The sequence below is a fragment of the Heptranchias perlo genome, chromosome 13, assembly GCF_035084215.1.
Source record: "Heptranchias perlo isolate sHepPer1 chromosome 13, sHepPer1.hap1, whole genome shotgun sequence".
Classification (NCBI taxonomy): Eukaryota; Metazoa; Chordata; class Chondrichthyes; order Hexanchiformes; family Hexanchidae; genus Heptranchias; species Heptranchias perlo.
Genome location: NC_090337.1, coordinates 25,291,520 through 25,307,870, shown reverse-complemented (window position 1 = coordinate 25,307,870; position 16,351 = coordinate 25,291,520). Strand labels below are relative to the sequence as shown.

The 16,351-nt window shown below is 43.4% G+C and overlaps 2 protein-coding genes across 5 annotated transcripts in view; one reads left to right on the top strand and one right to left on the bottom strand.

Moving 5' to 3' along the window:
- Window positions 1-1,334: 1,334 nt before the first annotated feature.
- rpl35a (ribosomal protein L35a) overlaps window positions 1,335-16,351 on the bottom strand; it is a 290,790-nt gene continuing 275,773 nt past the window's right edge. The window contains exons 1-5 of one of the 3 annotated variants that reach the window (XM_067995181.1): window positions 6,020-6,087; window positions 5,771-5,809; window positions 4,676-4,828; window positions 2,413-2,557; window positions 1,335-1,404 (exon numbers count right to left, since the gene is read on the bottom strand). In XM_067995181.1, the coding sequence (XP_067851282.1) occupies window positions 1,381-1,404; window positions 2,413-2,557; window positions 4,676-4,828; window positions 5,771-5,781 (333 nt within the window). In that variant the 5' untranslated portion in view covers window positions 5,782-5,809; window positions 6,020-6,087 and the 3' untranslated portion in view covers window positions 1,335-1,380. The other 2 variants (XM_067995182.1, XM_067995183.1) reach the window with 2 other exon arrangements.
- The window catches only part of iqcg (IQ motif containing G), a 35,916-nt gene continuing 25,892 nt past the window's right edge, over window positions 6,328-16,351 (top strand). For both annotated transcript variants that reach the window (XM_067994623.1, XM_067994622.1), the window contains exon 1: window positions 6,328-6,537. In XM_067994623.1, coding sequence (XP_067850724.1) covers window positions 6,449-6,537 — 89 coding nt within the window. In that variant the 5' untranslated portion in view covers window positions 6,328-6,448. The remainder of the gene's footprint in view (window positions 6,538-16,351) is intronic.

Sequence of the window (16,351 nt, the reverse complement as noted above, 5' to 3'; positions counted from 1 at the left end):
ACAAGGGCAGCAGGCACATAGGAACAACACCACCTGCACGTTCCCCTCCAAGTCACACATCATCCCGACTTGGAAATATATCGCCATTCCTTCATAGTCACTGGGTCAAAAGCCTAACAGCACTGTGGAAGAACCTTCACCACACAAACTGCAGCGGTTCAAGAAGGCGGCTCACCACCACCATCTCAAAGGCAATTAGGGATGGACAATAAATGCTGGCCTTGCCAGCGACGCCCACATCCCATGAACAAATAAAAATAAAAATCGCTGCATCAAAGTGGTAAAGAAAAGCTGACAGAAACACCACCCCTCCAAAATTTTCTATAATTCTGAAACACAGGTACTAGCAGTCCTCCAGCACTGTACCCATGGTTATAGTTAATGAGTGGCAGCAGACCACTGTGGCAGAGGTAGTATAACCAAGCCTTCACGCATGTGCATTCATCAGCAAAAGTCACTGAACAGCAGACCAGGAACCATGGTTCATCGGGGGCACCAAGGCCTACCTAAGGTATTTCAGTGTGGGCTGAGGCCCTTCACTTATAGGTTTCTTTTTTAAAAGAAAGCACTAAGGTCAGTTAGATCAGCACAGATTACTTGGTTGCAGTTATTGGATCACTCGCTGAAGAGTTAATGGCTATATGGGAACATTTTTGCCGTCCAGCAGGTAAGTCACTGCCAACACTTGCAGATCTCCCATGCCATTGCTCAGGTAGTCTGGGATTTAGACAGCTAATCCACCCTCTCCCTTTAAGGCCACTATTCAAGTACTCCTGCAGAAAGTGGTCGAAAGAGGCAAAGTCAGGTATTTATAGGTGCTTGCAAATTCCTGGAGGTCAAAAGGCAATTGTAACTGCTTGTAAATTTGGCTACAATTTAGAAGAGCCCACCATAAATTTTCTTTCCCCTCAAATTGCATCTCACATACTAGATGCACGATCACAGGTGTTTTCAGATAGCCTATAGATAACATTTCTGTAAGAATGGAAGAATACATATGTGATTAGCTGTTTCCATAGAAAACTTTCCAAAATGCAAGCCAATTGTGCACATTAATTGCAAAGTTAAAAGGATCAAAAATATCCACTAACATAATGGAGCAGTGTATACTTTTTACTTCTTAACTTGTTAAATAAAGAGGCAAAAGCCTAAGCACATCTATTGCAGGCTTCCTTACACAGAACAGCTATCAGAATCATTTGATTTTAAACATTATCTAGTAACAACATTTACAAAACATACATATTTGCAACATGAGTTATGCAAACCCTTGTGTTTGTCACTACCCAACGTACCGTGCCAACATACACACACACACAAAGGAAAACACAAAATTTAGACCATTTTACTATTTATTGTCAATTTATGTACAGCTGTGCTTCAAATCCTTGATGGGTACAGCATCTGGAAAAGAACAAAAATTATAAGACGATTATATAAAGTGAAATATTTACAAACAGCTTAATGCTTCCATCAAATGAGAAAAAATTTATTTAAGTTGCACTTACACGGAAAAATATATACTTGCCAAACTACTGCATTATTCAGTACCATTATTGGTCATTTTATTTAAACATACATAATACAATAAAAACTTAGCAAATACTGGATTTCCATATTTTGCAATTTGTGTCTGCTTTGTGCAATTGAGGACAGGCAGCTTGACTTGAACAGACAAGCCCCCAAGTCAGAGTCCTTTTATCAATGATTGCCTCAACTGCCCACTACATTACAAGCAGAATCCAGTAGATGCTGCTAGTTTGCTTCTAAAATGTTTCAAAATATAGTAATTATTAAGCATGCCAACCATACCTGGTTGCAGTTAATACTAAACTAAACTTAGCTGGACCAGAAGTGACCTTGTAGTATCCAGAGAGCACAATGATGAATGTAAAGCCGTTCCTTTCCTCACTTAGGAAACTTGTCCAAATTCTATTTCTAAAACCTGAACACTAGTCAGTAACACTGTCAGCCTCAACAAATATTATTCCACTGCATTTTCATAGTCCGTCGCTGGGGAGAACCAGATACCCAACTGGACAGCTCAACATTGTCCATGGGAAGTCTCTGAGGCAACATACCAATTTCAATTATATGATCTACTCCAAGTAAATCCAAATACTACAGTCTACTGATTGTTATATCTTGAGTCACTTTAATCAGGACTTCAAAAAACAAAACAGCGCCATATAGCTTTAAGCCAGTAACTCTATCATACGTAACAATGAAGCAACTGAACTATTAAGCTACAACAATCTGACCTCTGCTGGCTTAAAGCAGAATTTAGACTGTTGTATATACTAAACAGAGCTCAAAACTTGTAGACTTCTAGACCACCACGAGGATTAGATCAGTACGGAGACACCAAATATAAAATGGACATCTGAAAAAAAAGTTGTTTCCTGCACTCACCACGCGAATCCTGTGCCCAATAGCCTTAGCGGGCAGGTTACTGCTGAACTTGGCACGGACCATGCCACTATTTCCATGAGCACGAGTCACTTTACCCCAAATGACACGAGTCTTGTTTGGTTTACCACCAGGAGTGACAGTGTTGCTGTAAAAGGAATAAAAGAAAGGTACATTTAACCAACACAAACAAAGTCAGCAATGTTTGCTAAATTGGAAACCAGTGGAACAGGGAACCATTATTGTAGTAATGCAATTGGGAACTAAAATCCCGAATAGAAATAATACAACAGAAGCCCAGCAAATTAAGTGTTTAAACAAGATATACAGTTTTGGAAGCAAGAGGCAATAAAGTATTATAGAAAATCATTCACTATTATAGAAAAATAAAGCCAAAAGCATTGTTTATGTATGTGCCCAAAAGTCCCTGTCAGCCGAAGGAGGCAATTAGGGATAGTATTAAGCAACTGTTTCTGCAGGGAGATAGACAGCATTGCACCAAGCAGCTCAGCTGTAAAGTAACTGCACCTATAGCTGCATTTTTCTCAAGTAAAATGTTATTCCATATAAAATTGAAACAAATACAACTTAAGCATCTAGATCATACAGACAACTATACTCAAACTGTGCACTCAGCAAGTAAAGGATTAGTGAATTCAATAAAAACTTTAATTCAAAAAGGAAACAACTATGGAATTTTAAAAACCATTAAAAGATTCCTTGCTTGCTTAGTAACAGACGCTAAATGAACACATTCAAGATACAATCCACAGCAAGCTAAAGACATTTGCTCGTATACATTTTTAAACCCTGATCAAAGCTCAAAAATCCAGTGCAAAGTGGGCAACAAATTCTAGTCTTGTCAAAATGGGAACTAGTATGACAGTCACTAATTTCACTGTAAAGCCAACTCACTGGAGTAACGGTCGCAGCAAATGTTGAGTAGGTACCAAAGAAAGAACTCGCATTTATATAGCGCCTTTCATGACACCCCAAAGCACTTAACAACTAATTAAGTACTTTTGAAGGAAATGCGGCAGCCAATTTGCAAGGTCCCACAAACAGCGATGTGATAATGACCAGATAATGTTTCTGCTGTTGGCTGAGGGATAAATATTGGCCAGGACACCGGCAAGAACTTCGCTGATCATCTTTGAAGTAGGACCATAGGATCTTTTATGTCCATCTAAGGGGGCAGTTGGGCCTCAGTTTAACATCTCATTTGAAAGACGGCACCTCCGACAGTGCAGCGCTGGACCTACAGGAAGACATTAATAAACTTGCAGAATGGGCGTGTAATTGGCAAATGAATTTCAATATGGGCAAGTGTGAGGTATTACATTTTGGTAGGAATAAGGGGGCTGCATACTGCTTGGATAATAAGAGTCTAAATGGAGTAGAGGGATCGGGAGATACAATACTCAAATCACCACAATGATGCAGGTTAATAGGGCCATAAAAAAAAAGCAAACCAAGCACCGACTGGGGTTCATTTCTAGAAGGATAGAATAGAAAAGGAGAGAAGTTATGTTAAACATGTATAGAACATTGGTTAGGCCAAGCCTGGAGTATTGTGAACAGTTCTGGTCTCCATATTATAAAAAAGATATAGAGGCACTGGAGAAAGTGCAAAAAAGATTTATTGGGTGATACCAGAACTGAAGGGTTATACCTATCAGGAAAGACTGAGCAGGCTGGGGCTCTTTTCTCTAGAAAAAAAACTGAGGATGACCTAATAGAGGTCTTTAAGATTATGAAAGGGCTTGATAGAGTAGAGATAGAGGGATGTTTCCACTTGCAGAGGAGACCAGAACTAGGGGCCATAAATATAAGACTAATAAATCCAATGGGGAATTCAAGAGAAACTTCTTCACGCAGAGATCTGTTAAAATATGGAACTTACTACCACAAGAAGTTGAGGTGAATAGCATAGATGCATTTAAGGAAAAGCTAGATAAACACATGAGGGAGAAAGAAATAGAAGGATATGCTGATAGGGTCAGATGAAGTAGGGAGGGAGGAGGTTCATGCAGAGCACAAACACAGGCATTGACCTGTTGGGCCAAATGGCCTGTTTCTATGCTGTATATTCTATGTGACTTTCTGACTCAGAGGTGAGTGTGCCACAAAGCCTCAGCGTGAAAACAAAATTTACAAGCATGTCAACAGTTAATCAAAACTGTCCATCTCCCCAGAAATGATTGTAATGAGCATCAAAGATTTGTCAAAGCAATACATTTTACACAATTCAAAAACAGACACTCACTTCTTTGCTTTGTAGACATAGGCACATCTCTTGCCCAGGTAAAAATCTGTTTCATCACGGCAATAAACACCCTCAATCTTTAGGAGAGCCGTATGTTCTCTTTGGTTTCGAAGGCCTCGTTTATAGCCAGTAAACACAGCTTTGCACCACAATCTGTGGAATAAAAATATACAATTAATGACACTTTTGTCTTTCAGAAATAAGTGCAAGAAAAGCAAAATGGTTTTTCCAATAGGTATGATGACAAAAGACCAAAGTTTTTCAGATAGCCAAATTTCACAACATTAAGATTCCATTTTTCAGATACCAGCCTGTATATCTGAAATATTGTTTATTTTTTTTATTATTGCAAAAGCTCCTTCCTCTCTAAAACACAGATCCAGATCTGATTTATATTTATTTTGATAATCTTAAGTTTAAGAACATAAGAAATAGGAGCAGGAGTTGGCCAATCGGCCCATTTAATAAGATCATGGCTGATCTGATCCGAACCTCAAATCTAAATTCATGTCCAATTTCCTGCACACTCCCCGTAACGCCTAAAAGTTTAATCTGTCACAGTAAACAGCAACAAGGTTATCACTGCATGTTTCTTTATACTAAAATCCAGAGGCTAGCTTGACACAATCTCGAAAAGGAGAGTAAGAACAGAAGTCAGGTATAACATTTTCACCCCAAGGATCGTTGTGTAGTTTGCCAAGGATGGCACTGAAGTATGAATTCAGCAATTAAATATTTCTGGAGATGAGAATGAGGGATGTAGTAAGCAGGTGGGTCAATATACCAAAATTAGACAGGCCTAGTGGGCTTATTTCTGTCACTTAAAAAAGGTACTTGCCGAAAGGACCATCCCCACCGCGCGTAACTGACAATGCAGGAAAAATGAACACGTTTCTTAGAAAACAAGGCGCAGGCCTTACTGTGCCTCGTCCGCCCCCGAACTTCAGATAGACCACAGGCACTGCCCCACAGTCCAGGAGACTTTAATAAGCAGCCACAACCCTTGATCGCCGCACAGTCCAGGGGCTGAGGGATTTTAATAAGCAGCCAAAACCCTTAAGGAGCGTATAACACGCGTCCACGTCCGTCTCTTACCTTCCGGGCATTGCGAGAGCGCGCGCGGGGCAGCTGAATCTGTAAGAGAGCGAGAGAGAGAGAGAGACAGTCAAGCACCTCCGAGTACAATCCGGTCAGTATCACAAACATCCGCCGTCACGCACCCTCCCCGGTAACAAATAACCAAAGCGCACACTCTCACGCACCGGGCCAAGTTACTTTGAGCCGCTATAATACAAACAGTAAACGTCAAAGAGCAGTTAGAAGTCAGCAGCGCTCATCACTCACAGCCTGCCCAGGAATCCAAGATGGAGGAAGAGGCCGCAGCAAGGCACGCTGGGAAATTACAACTTCCCTCAGGAAGGTCCCGGAAAGACAGCGACAGAGATCACACCAAACCGCATCGTACATTTATTTATGAACGAATTTAATTTAAAAACTGTTCAATTGAAGATTTTTTAAAAATCAAATCAAATTTTTTTTACAGTTTAATAGACTAAAGATACAATTTGGGAACCAATTTCTTTCAAGAAAACAACTGGAGAATAGATATTTCTTTTAAAAGGACGTTTAATTAAATCCTCTAACTCATCAATGTATAAATAAATATATTTGTTTCGTCATTATGAATTTGTATGTGTAGGCTGCAGGGCAGCTTCATAGACACCACAGTGTGCAACGTAAGCCGCGAAGTGTTTCTATGACAACAGGTCAACAATGTATGGGAAGAGGGCGCATCGGGATGCTCTTTGTGACCTTCCCAATACGGTATCTACGGGATCAACTATAATTAATGGAACAGAAGGGTGAGTTGGTCTGAGTAAGTGGTACAAGTTTATTTGTAGGTATCTACAATGTCTCACTGGGTAAATGTACTGTCCAGTCTGGAACTCAGCCATGTAGATCTTCAAAGTGCTGAGATCTCAGCCACAGCAGCAATCGAAGCACTACAGTTAGCCTCAATCCCTAGGTTAGGGGGAGGTAGGATATCAGCCACTACCTCTGCTGCTGATTCCAATCTAGAGACTCCGGCTTGAAATTGTGTATATTAAAGGATTGAGCTCAGCTACCATACATAGGAACAGGAGTGGGCGAATCAGCCTCTCTAGCCTGTTCTACCATTCAATTGATAATGGCTGATTTGTACCCCAACTTCAATTATCTGCCTTAATTCCACATCTCTTGCTGACCTTACCCAACAAAAATCTAACAATCTCAGTCTTCAAAATTTCAACTGACCCAACATTCAGTGTGTTTTCAAAGAAGCACAGGAGGCGGCCATTTGGCCTGTCGAGCCAGTGCCAGCTCTCTGCAAGAGCAATCCAGCTAGTCCCACCCCCCTGCCCTTTCCCTGTTGCCCTGCAATTTTTTTCCCTTCAGCCCTGCAATTTTTTTCCCTTCAGCCCTGCAATTTTTTTCCCTTCAAGTACTTATCCAATTCCCTTTTGAAAGCCATGAATGAATCTACCTCCATCACCCTTTCAGGCATTGCATTTCAGATCACAACTACTCGCTGTGTAAGAATGTTTTTCCTCATGTTGCCTTTGGTTCTTTTGCCAATCACCTTAAATCTGTCCTCTAGTTCTCGACCCTTCCGCCAATGGTAACAGTTTCTCTCTATCTAGACCCCTCATAATTTTGAGCACATCTATCAAATCTCCTCTCAACCTTCTCTGTTCTAAGGAGAACAACCCCAGCTTCTCCAGTCTATCCACATAACTGAAGTCCCTCATCCCTGGAACCATTCTAGTAAGTTTTCGAAGAGAGTGTTCCAGATTTCCACGACCCTTTGTGGAAAAAATGCTTCCTAATTTCATTCTTAAATGGCCTAGCTCTAATTTAATGCCCTCTTGTTCTGCATTCCCAAAATAGTTTCTCTGTATCTACTCTATCAAATTTCTATAATTTTAAATACCTTGATTTTACCTTCCAAACTCAAGCCATGTTTATTCAAACTGCCCTCACAATTTAATCCTTTAAGCCCTGGTATCATGCTGGTTTGTCTTTCTCAAACGTAAAGTGGATGTCCTCATATTGAACTCCATCTGTCATGGTTTTGCGCACTCACTTAGTTTACCCATATATAACTTTTTGCTCCTATCTGCAGAATTTACTGTGCCTTCTAACATAGTGTCATCTACAAACTTGGATATACAACTTTTTATTCCCTCAGCCAAGTCATTAACACATATGATGAAAAGTTGAGGCTCCAATATAGATCCCTGGGGAACACCACCTGTCGCATCCCGCCAATCAGAGAATGAACCCTTTATCAAGACACTCTGTCTCCTACCTACCAACCAATTACCGACCCATGTCACAAGGTTACGTCCAATTCTGCGTGCTTTTATTTTTGCTAATAATCTCTTGTGTGGAACCTTATCAGATGCCTTTTGGAAGTTCACATGGACAAGATCCATAGACGCTACTCTATCCACCATGCTAATGACCACCTCAAATCCAACTAGATTAGTCAGACATGACCTATCCTTCACAGATCTATGTGGATTCCCTGATCAGCTGAGAGTACCCGCCACATTTGTAAAGATATGTATGATCTCTATAGTCCCAGATAAAAATGGTCATTTTGGTGAGGTACTGCAGGTACCATAGTATTAAGTACTAAGTTAAAGTCTCTGAATGACATCTTCAGCAAACAACTTCCAGCTTTTGTAAACTTTCCCCAGTCAATACAATTTTCTGCAGAGCAAATCATGATAATACAGACACCAAAGGGCATGTCTAAAAGTCATGGGACTGCTTTGTAGGTTAGTGTAACCGACACTGGGCTGCTTTACAGATTCCTGTTGATTTTGCTGATTAAGGGTTTGGTTACTGTCTGTCAGCACAATTAGGACAACATCTGGACTAGTGTCAGGAAGGTTGATAACTCCCCAGAGAATGTGCAGCAGAGTATAGTTAGGCTTAGAACAACTTAGGCAAGACAATAGCTCTTCATCAGCACTAATCGATCTTTTCAAGGACCTCAAAACTGTGGAATCCTTCCCTTAACCTATAATTGACAGGATTTTATATCCCAAGCTTAGAATCATCTAATGACTAATATATTTTTAGCTTGAATACTGAACTGCTGTACAGTTCAAAATGCTGGAAAATGCAGCGAAATGTGTCAAAAATCAAAATTCTCAGTAAGTGCAGGGGCATGGCCTGAGGACAACCACCACCCCCCCACAACAAAATAAATTATGCACCATCAGAGTTCACTCCCCCATCCAAAAATTTCTAGATCTGTAAAAATTGCACATTTGTGTACTTCAGCTTTTCCCTGTAAAACAAATTGGGTATATCTGCAGTTTAGGTTCTGACAAATTCATGTTACACAGCACTCCCATTGTAATTATTTTTCATGTGTTACACAAGAGGTCATTACATTTAAGTTTTCACATGAAAAACAGAATAATAGAATGGGATCTCAAAGCGTCAATAAAAATCATGAAATCCAATCTAATAAAGAGGGATTTAATTTATTCAGTTGCCTTGAAGCAGTGGTCTTGGTCAAGACTATTTTTGAGTTGGCAGCTTTTTGGGGACTGTGTTCTCTATTTTTTGATGCTGTCCGCCAACATTTCCAACTTTCGTAGGTTGGCGTGGATGTCGTCCTGAGGTTGGGGCTTGCTGGCATTGTGGGTTTAAGAAGAAGCTCTACTCTCTATTGGGCTGTGCTATTCCTACCATGGCAGTGTTTGATGTTACAAAGGGTACCTAAAACAGAAAATTGTTCCATTTGCTAGCAGTTATATTCCTTACCTTGAGCTCAATTTTTAAAATGTTTTAATTGATTCAAATTCATTACTGTTAAATGAACTACAGTTGATTAATGAGCAGAAGCTTATCTCAACAACTTGCATTTATATAGCGCCTTTAATGTAGTAAAACGTCCTAAGGCGCTTCAAAGGAACGTTATCAAACAAAATTTTGACACCGAGCTGCGGAAGCTGGAAATCTGAAATAAAAAAAAGCTGAAAACACTCAGCAAGTCTGGCAGCACCTCTGGGGAAAGAAATAGAGTTAACGTTTCAGGTCGAAGACCTTTGGCCAGAACTGGAAGATGTTGAAAATTGAACAGATTTTAAGCATGTACAGAGCCAGGGAAAGGGGGATGGGGAAGGGCAAGAAAGAACAAAGGGGAAGGTCTGCGATAGGGTGCAGGGCAGGAGTGATTAAATGACAAAAGGGATGATGGTAATGGGTGGTAAGTTAAGAAACAAAAGATGGGTCTATAGGAGCTGTAAATGGCAACAGCAGAACCCATTACCAGCAGCTGCAGTCCCACAAAATAAAATAGCAGCAGTGGTTATGGTCTGAAGTTATTAAAATCAATGTCGAGTCTGGAAGGTTGTAAAGTGCCTAATCAAAAGATGAGGTACTGTTCCTTGAGCTTTCATTGAGTGTCAATGGAACAGTGTAGGAAGCAAGGGGGGGGGGGGACAGAGAGGTCAGAGTGGGAGTAGGACAGAGGATTAAAATGGCAAGCGACTGGCAGGTCAGGGTCACGCTTGCGGACAGAGCGGAGGTGTTCAGCAAAGCGATCACCCAATCTGCGTTTGGTCTCCCCAGTGTAGAGGAGACCACATCGTGAGTAACGAATACAGTATACTAAATTGAAAGTAGTACATGTAAATTGCTTTCTCACTTGGAACATAAGAACATAAGAAATAGGAGCAGGAGTAGGCCAATCGCCCCCTCGAGCCTGCTCCGCCATTCAATAAGATCATGGCTGATCTGGTCCTAACCTCAAATCTAAAATCATGTCCAATTTCCTGCCCGCTCCCCGTAACCCCTAATTCCCTTTACTTCTAGGAAACTGTCTATTTCTGTTTTAAATTTATTTAATGGTGTAGCTTCCACAGCTTCCTGGGGCAGCAAATTCCACAGACCTACCACCCTCTGAGTGAAGAAGTTTCTCCTCATCTCAGTTTTGAAAGAGCAGCCCCTTATTCTAAGATTATGCCCCCTCGTTCTAGTTTCACCCATCCTTGGGAACATCCTTACCGCATCCACCCGATCAAGCCCCTTCACAATCTTATATGTTTCAATAAGATCGCCTCTCATTCTTCTGAACTCCAATGAGTAGAGTCCCAATCTACTCAACCTCTCCTCATATGTCCGCCCCCTCATCCCCGGGATTAACCGAGTGAACCTTCTTTGTACTGCCTCGAGAGCAAGTATGTCTTTTCTTAAGTATGGACACCAAAACTGTATGCAGTATTCCAGGTGCGGTCTCACTAATACCTTATATAACTGCAGCAATACATCCCTGTTTTTATATTCTATCCCCCTAGCAATAAAAGCCAACATTCCGTTGGCCTTCTTGATCACCTGATGCACCTGCATACTAACCTTTTGATTTTCTTGCACTAGGACCCCCAGATCCCTTTGTACTGCAGTACTTTCCAGTTTCTCGCCATTGAGATAATAACTTGCTCTCCGATTTTTCCTGCCAAAGTGCATAACCTCACATTTTCCAACATTGTATTGCATCTGCCAAATCTCCGCCCACTCACCCAGCCTGTCTATATCCCCTTGTAGGTTTTTTATGTCCTCCTCACTCTCTACTTTCCCTCCCATCTTTGTATCATCTGCAAACTTTGATATGTTACACTCGGTCCCCTCCTCCAAATCGTTAATATAGATTGTAAAGAGTTGGGGACCCAGCACCGACCCCTGCGGAACACCACTGGCTACTGGTTGCCAGTCCGAGAATGTACCATTTATCCCAACTCTCTGCTTCCTGTTAGATAACCAATCCTCCACCCATGGAAGGAGTGAAAGGGCCCTGGACAGTAGGAAGGGAGGTGAAAGGGCAGGTGTTGCATCTCCTGCGCTTGCACGGGAAGGTGCTGTGGGGAGGAGAGCGGGTGTTGGAACAGTGGACCAGGGTGTTGCGGAGGGAATGTTCCCTGCGGAATGCTGAGAGGAGGGGAGAGGAAGATGTGTTTGGCGGCGGCATTGCGTTGGAGGTGGCGGAAATGCTAGAGGATGATACGTTGAGTGTGGCAGCTGGTGGGGTGGAAGGTGAGGACAAGGGGGACCCTATCTTGGTTCTAGGAGGGAGGGGAAGGGGTGAGGGCAGAGGTGTGGGAAATGGGACGGACACAGTCGAGGGCCCTGACAACCATATTGGACATGATGTGGAGATGCCAGTGATGGACCCTGGGGTTGACAATTGTAAACAATTTTACAACACCAAGTTATAGTCCAGCAATTTTATTTTAAATTCACAAGCTTTCGGAGGCTTCCTCCTTCCTCAAGTGAACGTTGTTGGAAATGAAATCCTCGAAATGAAATCGCATTTATAAATCACAGAACAATGCTTGGTGATTACAGACAGTTTTTTCAACTGCCCGTTGCCACTGTCTGTAATCACCAAGCATTGTTCTGTGATTTATAAATGCGATTTCATTTCGAGGATTTCATTTCCAACAACGTTCACCTGAGGAAGGAGGAAGCCTCCGAAAGCTTGTGAATTTAAAATAAAATTGCTGGACTATAACTTGGTGTTGTAAAATTGTTTACAATTGTCAACCATATTGGAGGGGAATCCGCGGTTGAGAAAAAAAGATAGAGGTTATATGCCTTGCACCATCATCCCTTTTGTTTTTTAATCACTCCTGCCATCCACCCTATTACAGACTTTTGTTCTTTCCTCCCCTCTCTCCCCCAACCCCCGCCTTTCCCTGGCTCCGTACTTGCTTAAAATCTGTTTAATCTTCAACGTCTTCCATTTCTGCTGAAAGGTCTTCGACCTGAAATGTTAACTCTGTTTCTTTCCCCACAGATGCTGCCTGACTTGCTGAGTGTTTCCAGCAATTTCTATTGTTTATTTAAGGACCAAAAGTTTGGTCAAAGAGGTAGGATTTAAGGAGCAACTTAAAGTAGGAGAGAGAAGGAGAGAGGCAGGGAGGTTTGGGGAGGGAATTCCAGACCTTAAGGCCAAGGTAGCTGAAGGCATGGCCGCCAATGGTGGAGCAATTAAATTCGGTGTTGCGCAAGAGGCCAGAATTGGAGGAGTGTAAAGATCTCACTGAATAACTTTCAGCTGAAGTATAACACCACTTTTTGAGGTTTTTTTGGGTTATTTTCTCCCTCTTATTTTTCACATTGCACTGGTCACATGCCTACTGCAGGCAACCTGTCCCCAGGCCTCCGCCTACACTGCTCTTGAGCTGGCCACTAGAAAGTGTGCAAAAGCAGTCTTGTATTGAGATTCCTCTGTGGCAAAGTGCTTGACCTCTCTGTAGTGACAGATGCAAACCCACATCAGAGAGCCCTGAACATAACTTCAGATGATGTGGAGATGCCGGTGATGGACTGGGGTGGACAAATATAAGGAATCTTACAACACCAGGTTATAGTCCAACAAATTTATTTTAAAATCACAAGCTTTCGGAGATTATCCCCTTCGTCAGGTGAATGAGTGAAAGGTTCTCAAATCGCATATCTTATATTAGGCTGGGACACCATCACGCCAATCAAAAGGTGTCGTTGGTGTTCAGACAGATTAGCCACGGAGAACAGTACATCCCAGTACACTGAATATACATTGTGTCAAATTATACAGACAGAGAGAAAGAGACCCAAATGGCAGATAGAGAGAGAGAGAGAGAGAGAATATATTAAAAACAGATAACTTTTTTTTCCCCTTGCTGGTGGGGTTACGTGTAGCGTGACATGAACCCAAGATCCCGGTTGTGGCTGTCCTCATGGGTGCGGAACTTGGCTATCAATTTCTGCTCGACGATTTTGCGTTGTCGTGTGTCTCGAAGGCCGCCTTGGAGAATGCTTACCCGAAGATCGGTGGCTGAATGTCCTTGACTGCTAAAGTGTTCCCCGACTGGGAGGGAACCCTCCTGTCTGGCGATTGTTGCGTGGTGTCCGTTCATCCGTTGTCGTAGTGTCTGCATGGTCTCGCCAATGTACCATGCTCTGGGGCATCCTTTCCTGCAACGTATGAGGTAGACAACGTTGGCCGAGTCACAGGAGTATGAACCATGTACCTGGTGGGTGGTGTCCTCTCGTGTGATGGTGGTATCCGTGTCGATGATCTGGCATGTCTTGCAGAGGTTGCCGTGGCAGGGTTGTGTGGTGTCGTGGACGCTGTTCTCCTGAAAGCTGGGTAATTTGCTGCGAACGATGGTCTGTTTGAGGTTGGGTGGCTGTTTGAAGGCGAGTAGTGGAGGCGTGGGGATGACCTTAGCGAGGTGTTAGTCGTCATCGATGGCATGTTGAAGGCTGCGGAGAACATGGCGTAGTTTCTCCGCTCCGGGGAAGTACTGGACGACGAAGGGTACTCTGTTGGTTGCGTCCCGTGTTTGTCTTCTGAGGAGGTCAATGCGATTCTTCGCTGTGGCCCATCGGAACTGTCGATCGACAAATCCCGTTCTTACGAGGGCGTCTTTCAGCGTCTGTCGGTGTCCATCGCGTTCCTCCTCGTCTGAGCAGATCCTGTGTATTCGTAGGACCTGTCCATAGGGGATGGCCTCTTTGACGTGGTTGGGGTGGAAGCTGGAAAAGTGGAGCATCGTGAAGTTGTCCGTGGGCTTGCGGTAGAGTGAGGTGCTGAGGTGCCCGTCTTTGATGGAGATTTGTGTGTCCAAGAAAGAAACCGATTCTGAGGAGTGGTCCATGGTGAGTTTGATGGTGGGATGGAACTTGTTGATGTTATCATGTAGTCTCTTCAGTGATTCTTCGCCGTGGGTCCATAGGAAGAAAATGTCGTCGATGTATCTGGTGTATAGCGTTGGTTGGAGGTCCTGTGCAGTGAAGAAGTCGTGCTCGAACTTGTGCATGAAAATGTTGGCGTATTGGGGTGCGAATATGGTCCCCATGACTGTTCCGTGTGTTTTGGTAAAGAACTGGTTATCGAAGGTGAAGACATTGTGATCCAGGATGAAGCGGATGAGTTGTAGGATGGTGTCTGGAGATTGGCTGTTGTTGGTGTTGAGTACTGAGGCTGTTGCAGCGATGCTGTCATCGTGGGGGATACTGGTGTAGAGTGCCGAGACGTCCATCGTGGTGAGAAGTGTTCCTGGTTCAACTGGTCCGTGGGTGCTGAGTTTTTGTAGGAAGTCTGTAGTGTCGTGACAGAAGCTGGGGGTTCCCTGTACGACGGGTTTCAGGATGCCCTCGACGTATCCAGAGAGGTTCTCACACAGGGTTCCGTTGCCGGATACGATAGGACGTCCGGGTGTGTTGGCTTTGTGTATCTTTGGGAGGCAGTCGAAGTCTCCCACGCGGGGAGTACGTGGGATGAGAGTGCGTAGGATGCTTTGAAGGTCTGGATCGAAGGTCTCGATCAGTTTGTTGAGCTGGTGGGTGTGTTCTTTGGTCGGATCTGCGGGTAACTGTCTGTATTGTTCCTGGTTGTCCAGTTGTCGGTATGCTTCTTTGCAATAGTCCGTTCTGTTCTGTATGACAATGGCTCCTCCTTTGTCCGCTGGTTTGATAACGATGTTGCGGTTGGTCTTGAGAGCGTTGATGGCGTTGCGTTGTGCTCGGGTGACATTCTGGACTGTCTTGTGAATGCGGCTGATGAATCTGGCATTGACGCATCTCCTGACAGCTTGAGCATACATGTCAAGCTTAGGGCAGCGACCCTCCGGAGGAGTCCAGTTTGACTCTTTCTTCTTCGGTTGCTGTACCGCGGATCCCTCTGTCTGCTGTTCCGGATCGTTGATTGTCTCATTGGGTTCGCTGCTGAAATCTTGGGATTTGTGGAAGAATTCCCGGAGTCTCATTCTCCTGATGAATTCCTCTGTTTCCACCGCGAGACCGATGGGGTCCATTTTGGTGGTGGGGCAGAAATTGAGCCCTCGGCTGAGAACTTCGATTTCGTCTGGTTGAAGGGTGTGGTCGGACAAATTGACGATAGACTTCCCTGTGGTTGTAACCGTGGTACCGGGGGAGGCTTGGTTGATGCTGGTGGTGATGCAGAGTTTCTCGAGCTTCCTGCTCTTGGTTTTCACAATCGCCAGACAGGAGGGTTCCCTCCCAGTCGGGGAACACTTTAGCAGTCAAGGACATTCAGCCACCGACCTTCGGGTAAGCGTTCTCCAAGGCGGCCTTCGAGACACACGACGACGCAAAATCGTCGAGCAGAAACTGATAGCCAAGTTCCGCACCCATGAGGACGGCCTCAACCGGGATCTTGGGTTCATGTCACGCTACACGTAACCCCACCAGCAAGGGGAAAAAAAAGTTCTGTTTTTAATATATTCTCTCTCTATCTGCCATTTGGGTCTCTTTCTCTCTGTCTGTGTAATTTGACACAATGTATATTCAGTGTACTGGGACGTACTGTTCTCCGTGGCTAATCTGTCTGAACACCAACGACACCTTTTGATTGGTGGGATGGTGTCCCAGCCTAATATAAGATATGCGATTTGAGAACCTTTCACTCATTCACCTGACGAAGGGGATTAATCTCCGAAAGCTTGTGATTTTAAAATAAATTTGTTGGACTATAACCTGGTGTTGTAAGATTCCTTACATAACTTCAGATGGAATTGTGTTAGGAGTTGCTTTGTGCCCTGTTGATAATGCAACCTAGAGACTCCTTCATCCACAGTAAAATTGCAAGGCATTAATCTAAGCAGTTCT